Source organism: Mustela erminea, chromosome 9 (genome assembly GCF_009829155.1).
Source record: "Mustela erminea isolate mMusErm1 chromosome 9, mMusErm1.Pri, whole genome shotgun sequence".
In the NCBI taxonomy this organism is placed as follows: Eukaryota; Metazoa; Chordata; class Mammalia; order Carnivora; family Mustelidae; genus Mustela; species Mustela erminea.
In genome coordinates, this window is record NC_045622.1 from 55838861 (window position 1) to 55857676 (window position 18816).

Genomic DNA, 18816 nt, shown 5'->3' on the forward strand with positions numbered 1-18816 from the left:
CTGAAGAGTGTAATTATCTGTGTCTTACCTCTAATGATTTACAAGCTGTCTGAGCGTGAACCAGATCTTGTTCATTCATCCTCTAAAATTTTATTACAACCCACTCTGAATAGACAAGGCACCCTCAACAATGCCCACCATATAATAGACGTTTGATAAATGTTTCAGAGCATCACAGAATTACATGATCTCAGAGCTGAAAGACTCTTAAAGATATTCTAATTCAGGGACACCTGGGTAGCTCAGTTGTTAAGCATCTGCCTTCAGCTCAGGTCATAAGCCCAGCATCGGGCTCCCTTCTTGGTGGGAAGCCTGCTTCTCCCTCTCCCACTCCCCCTGCTTATGTTCCTGCTCTCGCTCTCTTTCTCTGTCAAATAAATAAAATCTTAAAAAACAAAACAAAAAGATACTCTAATCCAGTTTCTCAGCCTTTATTAAGACTTTGATAAAAGTTATGGACTCTCTTCCCAGAAAAAAATTACACATATAAAACACTTTACAGGGCACCTGGATAGCTCAGTGGGTTAAGCCTCTGCCTTTGGCTCAGGTCATGATCTCAGGGTCCTGAGAGTGAGCTCCACATCAGGCTCTCTGCTCAGGAAGGAGCCTGCTTCCTCCCTTTTCTCTCTCTGCCTGCCTCTCTGCCTACTTGTGATCTCTCTCTCTGTCAAATAAATAAATAAAATCTTTAAAAAAATTTTTTTACATATTAATTTCAGGGCCCACAATGTCCAGAGGGTTAAGGTTAATTATCCAAAGCCATGAAGATGTAATAAGTGGCATAACTAAGCCTACAAGCTTCCTGGTTCCCAGTTCAGTCCTCTTCCCACTACAAACTACAAATGAACAATTTTAATTGGGCTATTTCCTGCTGGGAGGCTGCCTAAATATAAGCCTCAGATGTGGCAATGATCCTCTCATGAAATTCCCTGCTATAAGGAGGATGCTCAGACTTCTTCTTCTTCTTTTTTTTTTTTTTTTAAGATTTTGTTTATTTATTTGACAGAGAGAGACACAGCAAGAGAGGGAACACAAGGGGCACCTGGGTGGATCAGTCATTGAGCATCTGCCTTTGGCTCAGGTCATGATCCCAGGGTCCTGGGATGGGGGCCCACATCAGGCTTGCTGCTCGATGGGAAGTCTGCTTCTCCCTCCCCTGCTCCCCCTGCTTGTGCTCCCTCTCTAGCTGTGTTTCTCTCTGTCAAATAAATAAATGGAATCTTCAAAAAAAAAAAAAAAAAAAAGAGAGAGAGAGAGAGAGGGAACACAAGCAAGGGGAGTAGGAGAGGGAGAAGCAGGCCTCCCCCTGAGCAGGGAGCCTGATTCGGGGCTCGATTTCAGGACTCTGGGATCATGACCTGAGCCAAAGGCAGACACTTAACAATTGAGCCACTCAGGCACCCCAAGTTTAGTGGTTTCTGAGACCCAAATAAGGTGGTATTGACCTCTGCCAAGGAGAGAAAGGGGTGGTGGGAAACGATCATGGTTATGTAGAACATTACAATAAACCAAAGAGGAAAAGGTCAGATGTAGACGTCTCCTTAGGTAGAAAAGCAAAATGTTTCTTAACCGTACTATTTACAGGAAGTGACAGAATCTGACTCAAAACCAGACTTTCTGACTTTCAGGCTGGTGGTGTGTCCACCTCACTGCAAAACCCTCTGCACATGCCCAGAAATCTAACCATAGAAGTAATCCTGCAGATCTAGGAGTCCTAAGAAATGGGCTAAATAATCTTAGCATGCTTAGAACTAACTCCCAGTTACCACTAATAATGTATGCAAGAAACATAAACATCTTTTAAATCTGCAAATACTGTAAAACTATTCGGCTGAAAATACCAATCCACCTCTACTTGCCACAAACCGTTCATTCAACTTAAGTGAATATATCCTTTATTGTGAGGTCCATGCTGAAATAAGTACTAAGAAGGTGATTTTTAAAGCACCACAAATAATAAAACCAAATCACTGGCTTTTCACTGCGATAACCTGGTGTAGGGACAAGATTGAGAGCTGGTAGAAACAAAACAGTTCACTACAGATAATTTCCAAATGAAATAACTGGAGAGGACTAAAGGGGGACCCCAATATTATCTACCTCCAATGTTATCCACCCTATGCAGGTCTTTGCAAAAGCTGCACACTATCCTCTTCTAAAGGACCCTTGCTCCCTTTACCTCCTGTGGTTTCACTAGGTGCTTGAATCTTCCAATGCCATGGGTAGGCCTTGTCTTGTAGTGCCGACTGGTACTCAGCAGAATGCCACCTAAACGACAGAAAATAAGACAAACACGTTTCAAATCTCCTGTAGGGCAGATCATCACACATGAGGAGACAAATTCTCCACCATAAGACTGGGAATATGTGGGATAGCAGGCCTATTGCTGGTTTAAAGAGACAGGAGCTATTTCTTGATCCTGGGCTGACTCTCAGTTTACCTTCTTTTTCTCTCCATTTGGGCCCTGGACTATATCCACTCCCCACTACCTATCTTCCTTTGAGAAAGTCTCTCCTCGTATAACCACTGGTGATAAGAGGACAAAATACATTCTTATAGTGCTCTGGTTTTCGCTTGCTCCTCCAATGCCAATAATCCTTTTGAAGTTTTCTAATGTGGATCACACAGAGAAAGAGATGAGTGGCAAATACAACGAGGTACGAGGAGGACCACAGATTTCCACAGTTTTACAAGCCATCTGTTGGACTTATCTGTGCTAATAAGGAAAACCCTCCAGCACACACTGCAACCTCCAACACCTCCACACAAATAACAATAAAAACAAAAACCTAAGGTACAGAACAGTGTGTCTGTATACTACTACCAAGTATAAACTAGGATCTCCATATACACATTTATTGTGGTAGGCCCAGACATGCACCACTTGGACCCACCTCCAAGGAGGGACTTTAATCTTCATTATTGTTATCCTTGTTTACAAATAAAGACACTATAGCTCAACACATGAAAAGATGCTCAACATCACTCATAATCAGGGAAATGCAAATCAAAACCACAATGAGGTATCACCTCACACCTGTCAGAATGGATAAAATCAAAAACACTAGAAACAGCAAGTGTTGGCGAGGATGTGGAGAAAAAGGAATCCTCGTGCTCCGTTGGTGGGAATGCAAACTGACACAGCCACTGTGGAAAGTAGAATGGAGGTTCCTCAAAAAGCTAAAAATAGAACTATCTGGGGCACCTGGGTCGCTCGGTTAAATGTCTGCCTTCGGCCCAGGTCATGACCTTAGGGTCCCGGGATCAAGCCCCACACTGGGCTCCCTGCTCAGCGGGAGTCTGCTTCTCCCTCTCCTGCTCCTCCTGCTTATGTCCCCCCTCACTATCTCTCTCTGTCAAATAAATAAATAAAATCTTAAAAAAAAAAAAATAGAACTACTTTATGATCCAGTAACTGCAGTGCTGGGTATCTACCCCCAAAATATAAAAAAACTAATTCAAAGGGATACATGCACCCCTATATTTATAGCAGCATTATTTACAATAGCCAAATTATGGAAAAAGCCCAAGTGTCCATCAAATAATGAATGGATAAAGGACATGTGGTGTATATATATATATGTATACACATATACACAACAGAGTATTATTCAGCCATGAAAAAGAATGAAATTCTGCCATTTGAAACAAGATGGATGGATCTAGGGAGCATAATGCTAAGTGAAGTCAGTCAGTCAGAGAAAAACAAATACCACATGATTTCACTCATAGAAGGAATTTAAGAAACAAAACAAATGAACAAAGATAAGAGGAGAGAGAAACCAAGAAACAGACTCTTAACATAGAGAACAAACTGATGGTTATCAGAGGGAAGGCGGGTGGGGGCATGGATTATATAGGTGATGGGGATCAAAGAGAACACTTATCATGAGTATGTTAGCTACACTGGAATTAAAATTAAAAACTTAATTTAAACAAAAAAAAGAAGGGGCACCTGGGTGGCTCAGTCTTTAAGCGTCTGCCTTTGGCTCAGGTCATGATCCCACAGTCCTGGGATCGAGCCCGGCATTGGGCTCCCTGCTCAGAGGGAAGCCTGCTTCTCCCTTTCCCACTTCCCCTGTTTGTGTTCCCTCTCTCGCTGTGTCTCTCTCTGTTAAATAAATAAATAAAATCTTTAAACAAACAAACAAAAAAGGAAACTGTAGCTCAAAAAATATGGTCAAATGGCCAAGGTCATCCAGCAAGTAAAAGGCAGAACTGCAATTTAAACCCAGATCTACCCAGCTAAATGGCCTATGCACACAGGTGGAATTTCTGGAATATAAAATCTAGCTAGATATGTACTTTCCTAGCTTAGATTTCAGTTCCTCATCTCTGTCCTCCCACTGGAACCAGCCCCACACAGTTCTTCTATCTCTCTTGCTCATTCTCTACCTTCTGGAGAAGTATTAGTCCTAGGATCTGATCCCTTTTATTCCAGCTCCTGTGGTCCCGCCATCATCTTCCCAGAGCCACCATTCTATAGGGAGGCTAAACAGCAAATAGTGTGGAGAAGTGAAATATTTCTTGGGCTTCTCTTTCTAAAATGGGCTTCCAGGGGCGCCTGGGTGTCTCAGTGTGTTAAAGCCTCTGCCTTCGGCTCAGGTCACAATCCCACGGTCCTGGGATCCCACGTTGGGCTCTCTGCTCGGCAGGGAGCCTGCTTCCCTGCCTCTCTGCCTACTTGTGATCTCTGTCAAATAAATAAATAAAATCTTTAAAAAAATAAAATAAATAAAATGGGCTTCCAAGCAGGTCTGCTCTATGCCAAAGCAGTCAGAGATTGGCTTCTGCCTTTGTAATTCACATTGTTTCATCAAAAGCAATTGTGGCATCAGAGTCAATCCTGCATTTATAATCCACACTGTTTCGTCAAGACAAACCTGGACATCGTGGGTCCTTTCCATGATATGCATTAGCCCACATATACTACATGCCAAAACTGTACAGACACTGGGACAAAGATGACTAGAATATGCCGCTTTCCCCGGAGAGACTCCATGTGTACTAGGGAAGGATGGTAGGAAAGCACAGAATTACCTTACGGTGCACAAATTCCTTTAATAGAGATGAGAGCAAGGTAGTGAATGCCTGGAGGAAGGAACAATGAATCTGCCTTGGTGTGGGGAGGTGGTGGGTGTAGGGAAGGGTAAGGGGCATAGGTTCAGAAGAGGTAACAGATGAATTCTTGCAAGAGGAGTTTAAGAGTTTACCGTGCAGGGAAGAAGGTATTTTTGGCAGAGGTTACAAAAGAGCACTGAACCCAGCTGAGGTATCTTCTTGGCTGCTATCCCAATTCTGTCTTTCTGAATCTAAGACCTTGGATCCTTTGAGCCTTCAGGTTCCAACTATGCAGCACAGAACTGACAGTCTAGTGGGAGGAGAAAACTAACAGAACAATCACAAAATAAATATAAAATTACCAATTGTGATGAATGGAAAAAAAAAGCACAGACAGCTATAGCAATAAGACTGGTGGATCTATTTTCGACTGGAGTTATCGGAGAAGGCCTTCTCCGGAAAAAAACGACATGGGAACTGAGACCAGAATTCAGAGGAAAGTAGTGGTTATCCCCAGGGAGGGGAAGTGGCTAGAAGCCAGGAGGAGAAGACTCACTGCTTATTTTATACTCTTTGTATCATTAAAACCTGTTCCAAGTACACGTATTATTTATTCAAAAAAATAAACTGTAATCTGAAAGGCAAAGAGGAATTTATTAGGCGAAAAGTTGGAGGATGAATGTTCCAGGCAGAAGGAATAGCAGTGCAAAGGCCACCTATTGGCATGTTCCAGGAAAAGAAAGGCGGTCAGTGTGGCTGAAGCAAAGTGAGAAGGGCACAGAGTATACCAGAAACCAGAGGAGTGAATGGGAACACCCCATCCTAGGCCTTGTGAAGGATTTGCATTTCACACTGAGCAGCAGAGAAGGGTATGTCCGACATGTTTTTAAAAGATCAATTTGGGGGCGCCTGGGTGGCTCATTGGGTTAAGCCGCTGCCTTCGGCTCAGGTCATGATCCCAGGGTCCTGGGATCGAGCCCCACATCGGGCTCTCTGCTCAGCCGCGAGCCTGCTTCCTCCTCTCTCTCTGCCTGCTTGTGATCTCTCTCTGTCGAATAAATAAATAAAATCTTCCGACATGTTTTTAAAAGATCAGTTTGGGGGCGCCTGGGTGGCTCAGTGGGTTAAGCTGCTGCCTTCGGCTCAGGTCATGATCTCAGGGTCCTGGGATCGAGTCCCGCATCGGGCTCTCTGCTCAGCAGGGAGCCTGCTTCCTCCTCTCTCTCTCTGCCTGCCTCTCTGCCTACTTGTGATCTCTCTCTGTCAAATAAATAAATAAAATCTTAAAAAAAAAAAAAAAAAGATCAATTTGGGTGGCTCAGTGGGTTAAAACCTCTGCCTTTGGCTCAGGTCATAATCTCAAAGAGTCCTGGGATTAGGCCCCACATCAGGCTCTCTGCTCAGCAGGGAGCCTGCTTCCTCCCCCTCAACCCACCCCCCACCGCCCCGCCTCTGCCTGCCTCTCTGCCTACTTGTGATCTGTCTGTTAAATAAATAAAATCTTAAAAAAAAAAAAATCACTTTGGAAAGGTGAATGAGAGCACAGATGGGTTACGAAATTCAAGGGGCAGCCTTGGCTAAATTGTTGGTAATCTCACTGTATCCACATCCCTCTCTCTATTCCATCCTCTACAGCTGCCAAACTGATCCTTCTAAAACACAAACCTAATCACGTTCTTCTCTTTCATTAATTCAACAATTTATTCACTGTACCCACATAATTTTTTTTTAAGTACTTAGTATGTGCCAGGCACTGTACCAGGCACTACAGAGACACCAATGAATGAGGCAGGGAAGGTCTTGGCCATATTTCAAAATGTTCATAGTCCTTAGGTAAGCATTTCAGAAGCTTGATTCTATAATCTACTTTCAACCACTTCATCTCATTCTCCCACTCCTCCAGGCCTTTAAAACCTTGCTCCTCAGCCACAGAGCTATACTTGCCATTCTGTATGAACCGTGCAGTCGCTATGCCTCTGTGCCATGCTGGGCAGTAACCCCTACTGGGACTGCAACTCTCCAACTGGTGAAATCCTAGCCAGCCTCCAGGGCCAGCTCAAATATTTGTCACTATCTCCATGAAACTCTTCTACTGCCCTAAACGTTCAAAGATCGATTTCACTTCACTGTTACAGCTCTCTGGTGCCTCCGCTATATAGTAGAACATTTTATTTAAAAAAAATTCAGATGCCAACCACCATCCTTAAGTACACAGAAACTCAAACAAACCCCTCATGGTTTCAAACAGCAGAACCAAAGGTGATCTTTGAGACAGTAACACATCATAGGTGAAAGCACCAGCCCATCTCAGCCTCTCTTCTGCCAGAATTCCTTGGCAAGAAAGCATTTTCAAATCCAGTTTAGGGCAATCCCTATAATTAGAGCAGCTGGTTAATTAAGAAGCTGGTTCAAACTACTGTTAAATTAACCATTTTCCCCCTTAAATGAAAGGTTTTGGTCAAATTACCAGTGTTTAAACTGCTTAATTAGCCTGTTGTTTACATTATAAAATTTACCAGTTTGAAAGCCTCTGATTTCTAGTAAGTTCAACAGAATTCTTCCCCTGCTCCTTGTCATCAAACTGGATTTCCTGCTGTCACATTAGCACTGTAGCCTCCTAAGAGGAAAGGCAACTCTTTTCACTGAAGACATAGACCCCCACGGTTTCAAAAGGAGGCTCTGAAGATCTTTCAATTAGCGCAATTATAGGATGTAATCACATATCATCTTCTCTCACATCACATCTATTTTCTTTATATATGCTAGAGCCAACTGTCCTTCAGTGTCCCTGTTTACTAAGCTGGGAACTAAACCCATCAATCCAGGATGCGGGTAACAATGTCACTTTAATTATTTCTCCTTCAAAATTAGAACAGGCATTTTTAGCAGGGCTATGCTACAGTAATAGGTAGAAACACTGTGGTAGCCCCAGTCAGAATTTATTACAGGATATTCTCTCCATTCAGTGGACTAGAAGTCCTTTACATACCACAAGGGCAGGGACATCCATGCACCTGGCAAATAATATGTACTCAGAAATTGCCTTTATGAGGCACCTGGGTGGCTCAGTCAGTTGGACATCTGACTCTTGATCTCGGCTTGGGTCTTGGACTCAGGGTCATGAGTTCAGGTCCCACACTGGGCTCCATGCTGAAAGGTTCTTAAGACATTGTACCAAGACAACCTGCAAGGATTTGGCCCTGGCAGCTACCCACTTTTGTCAAAATCTCTTTACAAACTTTTTCCAGGTTTTCTAATTATAGTACACCTAACTGCTTGGATTTGAATGTGCCACGTTTCTCTGATTCTACCTTTTTGCTCATGCTGTAATGAAAGGACTCTGAGTTCTCACTTAACCACTTCAGATTTCTTTACATATATTAAATACAGGTATATATATATATATATATATATATATACACACACACACACACATATATATACATATATGTGTATACATATATTATATATCTACCTTTCTATGTATGTTCAAAACAGTAAAAAAAAGGCAGTCACTACAACCACACCCATCTTTTAGAGAGAGCAGCTGGGATGGTACCCAGACCCACAGAGAGTAAATGGGTGAAGGTTGGAACAGGGTACTGCTTCCCACTCTTCTTTTCTGAAAACCAATATAATTCAATCTTGGAATTTCTGACTTTAAGGATATCTCAAAAAACCCGTAATAAATGCCAACAAAACTATGCCCTTTCAAGTAGAATTATCTTGGCATGCCAACACTGTTGAGTCACCTTGGGCCTTCTAGAGGGCCTTCTGAGATTCCCTGACAACAAATGAAAAATGGGCAAAGGAAAAGATAAATGGCCAGTAAGTGTATGGAAATATGGTCAACCACTAGTAATCAAAGATATGCAAAATACAAATACAAGAGATGGCATTTTAAAACTTATAATATTACCAAATATTAAAAAAATAATAATGCTTAACATTGATGAGTGTATGAAAAGGGATTCTCAAATACCAAAGAAGAATAAAATAACATAATCTTTCTGGAGACCAATTTGGTAATACACATCAATAGCTTTAGAAATGTATGCTGAGTAAATAATCAGACAAGGGTATAAATACTGATGTATGAGGATGTTCATATAGTGTTGTTTACATTGAAAATTCCTGAAGACAGCTTGAATTTCTCCAAATAGAAAACTGTTTTAGGGGCACTTGGGTGGCTCAGTTGGTTAAACATCTGACTCTTGGTTTCAGCTCAGGTCATGATTTCAAGGTCGTGGGATCAAGCCCTGTGTTTGGCTCTATGCTCAGTGGGGCGCCTGCTTGAAATTCTTTCCCCTTTCTCTCCCTATCCTCAGCAGGGAACCTGCCCCCCACCACCACCCTGCTCTCTCTGCCTACCTCTCTGCCTACTTGTGATCTCTCTCTCTCTGTCAAATAAATAAATAAAAATCTATAAATTTAAAAAAAAAACAAGAAAAATTAAAAAAAGAAACTGTTTGAGTAAATAATTTCATTATTCCCCACCTCTCTTTTCAAAAGGATCCCCTCCCTACTGGATTTCCTCCAACAGGTTTTAACATGCCCTATTTGATCCCAGCTTTAAAAACAAAATAAGGGACACCTGGGTAGCTCAGTGGATTAAAGCCTCTGCCTTCGGTTCAGGTCATGATCTCAGGGTCCTGGAATCGAGCCCCACATTGGTCTCTCTGCTTAGTAGAGAGCCTGCTTCCTCCTCTCTCTCTCTGCCTGCCTCTCTGCCTACTTGTGATCTCTGTCTGTCAAATAAATAAATAAAATCTTTTAAATAAATAAATTTTTAAAAACCCTCAGATTTAACTAGTTCTCAAATACTAAAATATACTACAAAATTACAGTAACCAATAGTATTTTAAAAAGGTTAGTAATGGTATCAAATATACAGACAAATCAATAGAACAAAAATTAGAATAATCCCAGATCTATATGGAAACTTAGTATATGATAAAGGTGACTTTCTCAAACCTAAGGGGGAAAGATGGATGTTTCAATAAATGCTGAAACAATTACTAAATAAATAAATAAATAAATGCTGAAACAATTAAGTACCCATTTGGGGGGGAAAAACTGCATCACTACTCACTTCTCATTCCAGCTGCATCACATCTATAAGGGGAAAAACATACCAGAAGATAACATGAGGGATTTTTTTAAACTAATCTTGATATAGAGATCTTTCTAAGCAAGAAACAAAATCTAGATATCAAAGATTAATAAACTTAGCTTTATAAAAACATAAAACTTCTCAATTAAAAAACACAAGAAATCAAGAGATAGATGACTATAAGCAATTCAAAGCAGAGGTGACAGAAAAATGCTAATTTCCTTAATATGTAAAAGCTATGTAAAAAAATCTTATAAATTAAGAATGAAGAAGCCAGCAACCCAACAGAAAAATGGACAGAAAGTATAGACAGACAGTTCGCAAGGAATAAAAATAGCCAATAAGAATGGAAAGAGGGGCGCCTGGGGGGCTCAGTGGGTTAAAGCCTTTGCCTTTGGCTCAGGTCATGATCCCAGGGTCCTGGGATCGAGCCCCACATCAGGCTCTCTGCTCAGCAGGGAGCCTGCTTCCTCCTCTCTCTCTGCTTGCCTCTCTGCCTACCTGTGATCTCTGTCTGTCAAATAAATAAACAAAATCTTAAAAAAAAAAAAAAAGAAGAAGAAGTGGAAAGATGGGGTGCCTGGGTGGCTCAGTGGGTTAAGCCGCTGCCTTCGGCTCGGGTCATGATCTCAGGGTCCTGGGATCGAGCCCCACATCGGGCTCTCTGCTCAACGGGGAGCCTGCTTCCTCCTCTCTCTCTCTGCCTGCCTCTCTGCCTACTTGTGATCTCTCTCTGTCAAATAAGTAAATAAAATCTTAAAAAAAAAAAAAAAAAGAATGTGGGAAGACAAAAAAAAAAAAAGAATGTGGAAAGATGATAAATTCTCTCAAAAAATGCAAATCATGGGCGCCTGGGTGGCTCAGTGGGTTAAGCCGCTGCCTTCGGCTCAGGTCATGATCTCAGGTCCTGGGATCGAGTCCCACATCGGGCTCTCTGCTCAGCAGGGAGCCTGCTTCCTCCTCTCTCTCTGCCTGCCTCTCTGCCTACTTGTGATCTCTCTCTCTGTCAAATAAATAAATAAAATCTTTAAAAAAAAAAAAAATGCAAATCATAAGACATAACTTTTTTACTACCAAAAAATAAGATGTTTTATAAAACCCAGTTTTGACCAGAAAATAGAAATATAAATTAATACAACTTCTCTGAAGGACAATCAGATGATACTTACCAAAAATTTTAATCATAATCCATTGACTCAGCAATTTCAATTCCAGGAATTTATCTTATAAATGTACAGGAACAAATTCACAAAAATGTATAAAGATGGATGCTGCAGCATTTTTGAAATAGCAAAAACTCAGAGAACAACCTAAATGTCCAGCATTAAGAATACTCATATACACACACAGTATATATTCACATAAACATAAAACTTCCTTTATATATGTATATATTTACTTCTTTGTCAGAAAGAGAGAGAGCGAGTGAGCACATACACACACATCAGAGGGAATGGCAGGCAGAGGGAGAGAAGCAGGCTTCCTGATAAGCAGGGAGCCCTATTCGGGGCTCCTTTCCAGAATACTGGGATCATAACCTGAGCCGAAGGCAGATGTTTAACTGACTGAGCCACCCAGGTGCCCCTGCATAAAACTTCTTGAAAAACATACAAGAAATTGCTGTCAGTGGGTATCCCTGGGGAGTAAGACTGGGAAATAGAAAATTAGACTTTTCATCATATACCTTTTTGTACAGTTTATTTTTATCCTATGCATCCATATAAATGCATTTACAATTCTTACAATTGTTAATTTTAATAGTAATTTTTTTTAAAGTTACTCAGAAAACATACAAGTTCAAAATGAACTTTGCCTCTAGTTGAGAGTAAGGGATGAGACCAAACCCATGGAATAAGAGCACCTGAACATAATCTCTCTTTATTTTGTTTATTTATTTAAAGATTTTATTTATTTATTTGACAGAGAGAGACACAGTAAGAGAGGCAACACAAGCAAGGGGAATGGGAGAGGGAGAAGTAGGCTTCCCGCTGTGCAGGGAGTCCAAGTCGGGGCTCAATCCCAGGACTCTCTCTGATCATGACCTGAGCTGAAGGCAGACACTTAATGACTGAGCCCACCCAGAAGCCCCATAATCTCTTTTTAAAACAAAACAAGATAAAAAAAAAAAAAAACAAACAAAAAACAAGGACACCTGGGTGACTCAGTTGGTTAAGTGTCTGCCTTCAGCTCAAGTCATGATACAGGGTCCTGGGACTGAGAACTGAGTCCCACATAGGGCTCCCTGCTCAGCAAGGAGTCTGCTTCTCCCTCTCCGTTTGCCCCTCCCCCAATTTGTGCTTGCACGTGCTCTCTCTCCCCCAAATAAATAAAATCTTTAAAAAAAAACAAAAAACAAAATGAACATCTGACAAAATGTTAGTAATTGCCAAATCTGGGTTTATTTGACATATTATCTTTTTTCAGTCCTATGTGTTTTTTTTTTAATCTTTCCAAATAAAAAGTGTAATTAAGAGGAAAAAAATGTGAAAGAAAACCTTTCCTGGGGTGCCTGGGTAGCTCAGTGGGTTAAGCCTCTGTTTTCAGCTCAGGTCAGGATCCCAGGGTCCTGGGATCGAGCCCTGCTTTGGGCTCTCTGCTCAGCAGGGAGCTTGCTTCCCCCCTCTCTCTGCCTGCCTCTCTGCCTACTTGTGATCTCTGTCTGTCAAATAAATAAATAAAATCTTAAAAAAAAATGACTATAAGCTTCCAAAAGGCAAGGATTGTATCCTCTTAATTTTGTATCCTCAGCACCTAAATATATCCTCGTATAATAAATGTCTGTTGGGAGAATGAATAAATAAAAAGAAGCTCATATTTTGAGATACTGGGCTTTGTGGCTGGTAGAAATGGTGACCCTCTACATACTGCTGCCATTTTCTGAAAAAATTAACAGATGTAAAACCTCTTCTGTACTGCCTGGCATACACGACGCACTCAGTAAATGTTAGTTTCCTTCTTGTTTCCCATTCTTTTCCCTTTGATACTCTTTTCTTTTTCTTAAGATTTTATTTATTTATTTTAGAGAGAGAAAGAGAGCAAAAGTACAAGTAGGGAGGAGGCACAGAGGGAAAGGGAGAAGCAGACTCCCCACCGAGCAGGGAGCCCAACATGGGGCTTGGTCCCAGAACCACACGATCATGACCTGAGCCAAAGGCAGCCGCTTAACCGACTAAGCCACCCAGGCTTCCCTCTTCTAATACTCTTTAGGCAAATGACCAATGTCATTAAAACCAAACAACTAGGGGCGCCTGGGTGGCTCAGTGGGTTAAAGCCTTTGGCTCAGATCATGATCCCAGGGTCCTGGGATCTAGCCCCGAGTTGGGCTGATCAGCGGGGAGCCTGCTTCCTCCTCTCTCTGCCTGCCTCTCTGCCTACTTGTGAGCTCTGTCTGTCAAATAAATAAAATCTTAAAAAAACAAAAAAACACCAAACAACTATTTTGAAATTTCTCACATAATGGACAAAGCAGAAAGGGCAGGTAACTGGGCTGAAACAGACTAAAATTCACGGAGTTAATCAGATTGAATGGAAATTCATTTTGGACAAAATACTACATGAAAAGCCCTTGCCTAGTAGATGATGGGCATAAAAGAGAGGTCTGAAATAGCAGCAATTATAACTATAATAACTAACTTAATGTATTTTACTTTGCTGAACCTTTAAATTCACTGTAGTTTGTACTATAATTATCCTCAACGTTTTAAGCGAGGAATGCAAGGTAATGGAGAGGTAGCCAAAGGTCACAGAGTAAGTATGTGGTAGAGCTGGGAACCAAACTTACTAAAGAGCTCTTGCTCTTAACCACTTTATATTCTTGCCCTTGTCCTATTCCATGTTGGGGGTGGAATGTGGTCCCAGCCACTCTTCTCAAAGATATGTTAGGAATCTTTCTAGACAAAATTATTACAGAGTGTTAGAGTCACTTAAAGCAAGCAGATCGTATCAAGAAATAACCACATACCTGCAGAACTGATGGGATTTTCTCCTGAAGTTCTGATCCTAAAAAGAGGGGAAAATATGTTGAATAAAATTAGAAACCCACATTTAATCTGCACAGTTATCAAGACTTGTATGCTTCTCATTAAGGTGAAGTCAATGCTAGATACTCCCTTCTTCTTTCCTTCCCTTCTTTCCATAAACATTACCAGGTGCCTATTATGTGCCAGACATCCTGAGGATAAAAAAATAAGGAAATTGTCTCTATATATGGTCTAGTTGGGAGAAAGATATGAAAACTAATTGATCCACAATCTAGTGCTGATCCAGAATAAAAACTTGTACAAGATTTGGTGGAACACAGAGTAAAGTGTGGTCATTTCCACCAGAGGGGTTAAACCATTTGACCTGAGTTTTAAAAATGCAGAACTGGGGGGAGCCTGGGTGGCTCAGTGGGTTAAGCCTCTGCCTTCGGCTCAGGTCATGGTCTCAGGGTCCTGGGATCAAGCCCCGCATCTGGCTCTCTGCTTGGCAGGGAGCCTGCTTCCTCCTCTCTCTCTCTCTGCCTGTCTCTCTGCCTACTTGTGATCTCTTTCTCTCTGTGTCAAACAAATAAATAAATCTTAAAAAAAAATAAAAATAAAAAAATAAAAACGCAGAACTGTTCTTAATTATTTAGTCTTAAGGAAAAGCATTCCAGGCAGAGGTATGAAAGTGGTCTGTTCAGGAAACGGCAACCAGCTAGATGTGAATGAAACTTAAGCAGCAGGGAAAAGGGAGGTTGGTGAAAGAGGTAATCAGGGGCCAGGTTATGAAGAACCTCATACGCTGTGCTAAAGAATTTGCTGTTTACCTGTATAGACAGGGGGAAGCTCCTAGCAGATGTGAAGCATAGGCGTGCTATGATCAAGTTTAGGTTTTAGGAAGTTAACCCTGGCAGCAGATGGGTAATAAATGGGAGGAGTAAGAGAACCAGTGAGGTTGTTCTTGCAGGAGCCTTGCAAGGAGGGCAGAGATGAAGGACCAGGAGCGAGAGCCAGAGTGAACAGAGAAGTCAAGGACTATGGAGAACAATAATACAGCTCTGTTTGGCTCACTAGGTTATCAGCATATTTTAGTTCTGCATCCTGCGAAGTTTTGAAACGAAATTGTGGCACAAGCTGGAGACAAGCAGATCTGTGATTAAATGCTGACTGTACCATTTCCAAACTGTGACCTCTGGCAAGTTCTTTTATATCGCTGTAACTCAGTTATCTCATCTTTAAAATGCAGATAATAATAGTATAATCTTGTGGGACTGAAAGTCTATCTTAAACTCTCTGAGCCAGTTTCCTGTTTTGTAAAATGACGTTATCTATATTTGTCCTGTAATATTTTTGTAAAAATTTGAGAGAACATGTAAAATGGTTCTATAGTAAGTAAGCACGGTGCTATAGTTAAGTACTTACTGAAGAGGTGACTGATCAATGGTTGGGGAAATAGATTACAATGGAAAGGAGTAATAGGAGAGAGGCTTCAATAAATGTAAAGGATTAAAAAAAATCATGCAGACTCATGGGTGCCATGTGGTCCAGGGAGATATACAATTCACTGTTTTATATCATATGGCTGCCACACATAAGACACTCAGTGATTACCTGCTGATTCAAGAAATATACTACCAAATGCCTTTTATTACCACTGAGAGAAAAACAGTGGGGAGTAGCAAATTGTATATGCAAGACAGTGGGAAAAAAACGGGTTTGAATTCTAACTCCAACTCATACTAGCTATGTCATCTCGAGCAATTAATTTGCTTCTCTGGACCTCAGTTATTTATGTATAAAATTAAGATAATATGACCCATTTCACCAGGTCTCTATGAGGATCTAATCACTCATTAAACAAGTATTTATTAAATGCCTACTATGTGCCAGGCACCATTCTAGGCTCTAAGGATACAGCAGTAAACTAGACTAACATGTATGGTATATTATGCATGATGCTTATATTCTAGGGGACAGGCAGGGAAAATAATTTAAGTAACTTTACATATACATCTTTCTAAAAAGTCTCAGGTGGTGATACCTGCAACAAAGAAAAATGAAGTAAGGGAAGAGAATAAAGATTGATGGGGTGAGGGGGGCACTGTTCTTACATAGGGTATTTGGGGAAGACCTCTCTAAAGGGATAACATCTGGGCAAAAACCTGAATGAAGTAAGGAGGGTCAAGCCATACGGAAAGCTTTTTTAAAAATTTTGTTTAAAGGGCGCCTGGGTGACTCAGTGGGTTAAGCCTCTGCCTTCGGCTCAGTCATGATCCCAGGGTCCTGGGATCCAGTCCCACTTCAGGCTCTCTGCTCAACAGGGAGCCTGCTTCCCTTCCTCTCTCTCTGCCTGACTCTCTGCCTGCTTGTGATCTCCGTTTGTCAAATAAATAAAATCTTTTTAAAAAATTGTTTAAAGATTTATTTCTTTATTTTAGAGAGAGCACACACGCATGAGTGAGCACATGAGGGGGCAGGAGTAAAGGCAGAGGGACAAGCAGACCCCGCACTAAGCATGGAACCCTGAGCGTGGAACCAGACATGGGGCTCAATCTCACGACCCTGAGATCATGACCTGAATCAAAATCAAGAGTCTGACATTCAACTGACTGAGGCACCCAGGTGTCCCTAAATTTTTTTTAAGTAGGCTCCACTCCCCAACACAGGCCTTGAACTCATGACCCCAAAATTAAGAGTTTCATGCTCTACTGACTGAGCCAGCCAAGCACCCCGAGCCATATGGATATCTAAGGGAAGAATGGGCAAAGATCTTGAGGTAGGAGAGTGCTTAGATCCTCAAGAACTAGAAAGGGAGCCAGTATGCTAAAGCTGAGGAAGCAGTAGTATACAGATGAGGAGACAGATTATGTAAAGCCTTGTTGGATATGGTAAAGAGTGTAGATTTTATTTCTCTTTTTTTATTAGTTTCAGAGGTAGAACTTAGTGATCCATCGGTTGTATATAACACCTGGTGCTCATTACATCAAGTGCCCTCCTTAATGCCCATCACCCAGCTACCCCATCTCCCCCTTCCCTCCAGCAACCCTGTTTCCTAGAGTTCAGGATCTTTCATGGTTTACCTCCCTCTCAATTTTCATCTCATTTTATTTTTCTTTCTGTAGATTTTGAGTAAGATGGGACACCATTAGAGAGTTCTGAGAGAGAAGTGACATAAACTATCTTGATTTTCAAAATAATCATTCCAGGGGTGTTTGGGTGGTTCAGTTGGTTAAATGTCTGCTTTTGGTTCAGGCTGTGACCCCAGGGTCCTGGGATTGAGACCAGCATTGAGCTCCCCGCTCAGTGGGGAATCTGTTTCTCCCTCTCCCTCTGCCCCTCCCCTGCTCGTGCTCCCTCTCTCTCAAATGAATAAATAAAATCTTTAAAAATAAGTTTTTGAAAATAAAAATAATTACTCTGATTTTAGTGTGAAGGACAGAAGAGAAAAGGAAAGCAGTGGCATCAGTTAGGAGGCAGAATGATGATAGTAAATATTAGAAGGAGCTGGTCCCTAGTAGTTGAGCAAAACAGAAAGCATGAGACCTGAAACTGGAGCTGAGGAAAGGTTTGATTCTGTATATATTTCAAAAGTAGAACTGAGAGGATTTGTTAAAGAATTGGATGTAGAGTAAGAGAATTAAGTGCTAAGGATGACTCCAAGGACTTTGGCCTGGGCAACTAGATGAATGAAGTTGTCATTTACTGAGAATGGGGAAGAGAGAGATGACAGGGGAGTTAATGTTTGAGATGCTTAGTAGACAGGTGGAGATGATGAAGGAAAAATGCTGGGTGAACTGCCCAACAGAATGCAAATATTAGCTATATTTAACCATTGTTATTAATATCCTTACCTTAAGAGAGAAAAGGCTTGCTTAAAAATGATATCGTTCCTCAGACACAGCATCTAGAGCAAAACAGCCATGTTAGGACAATTTTAATTATTCATAGCCTTCTAAGCACCTCTTCAAAAAGAGGCTAGAAACCCAAATTACACAACCAAAAAGGACCCAAAGCCTCTTGTCTAGCAAAGAAGATGTCTTTCAGTTAATACTGAACATGTAGGCAAACCAAGGTCATCTTCGCTCTTATTCCACCAGCTACAGAATTTGCTAAAAAACAGAAGTCCCCCTCCATGCTGCTTTTTGTTGTTGTTGTTTTTTACCTTATTTTCCCTTTCCAACAGGATCTTTTTTTCTACTATCAATCAACAATTATGCATCTGCCAACCACAGGCACCATGCAAGGGACTTTTAACTCTTTCCTAATTCTCAAAACACCGCAAGACAATTTGACAGGTGAGACAGCTGAGGCCCGTAGTTTATATTCTGAGAAATCATACCTAATAAGTGTCTAAGAGGACTGGTTTTTGTTTTGTTTTGTTTTGTTTTAAGAGGACTGTTTTACTCCAAAGGCTATGCCTCTGTTAGAGCACACTGTCTTAATAATAATAATGACACCAGTATCAACAAAACAATAATAATGAGAGTAGGTAGTAGCAGTGGCAGCTTCCCTCCCTACATTTCCCCCCTTCCTGTTCCTTCAAACTCACTCTGCCGTGCTGAAACCCACTTGAAATATCAGTGGTATAGCGTTCCTAAGGGGATTTAACACAGAGGTCTTTTTTATTTTTTTTTTTTTTAAAGATTTTATTTATTAATTTGACAGAGAGAAATCACAAGT

At 41.1% G+C, this 18816-nt stretch overlaps 1 protein-coding gene across 4 annotated transcripts in view; it reads right to left on the reverse strand.

The window, feature by feature from the left end:
• The window catches only part of MRPL48 (mitochondrial ribosomal protein L48), a 68513-nt gene that overhangs the window by 26677 nt on the left and 23020 nt on the right, over window positions 1-18816 (reverse strand). For 3 of the 4 annotated variants that reach the window (XR_004289265.1, XM_032358880.1, XM_032358879.1), the window contains exons 2-4: window positions 17988-18040; window positions 14136-14173; window positions 2180-2268 (exon numbers count right to left, since the gene is read on the reverse strand). Coding sequence is in view for 3 of the 4 variants with exons in the window: in XM_032358880.1 (XP_032214771.1) it covers window positions 2180-2268; window positions 14136-14173; window positions 17988-18040 (180 nt within the window). In the remaining variant the exon portion in view is untranslated. Of the gene's footprint in view, window positions 1-2179; window positions 2269-11343; window positions 11375-14135; window positions 14174-17987; window positions 18041-18816 lie in introns of those variants that run through there. The other variant, XM_032358881.1, reaches the window with a different exon arrangement.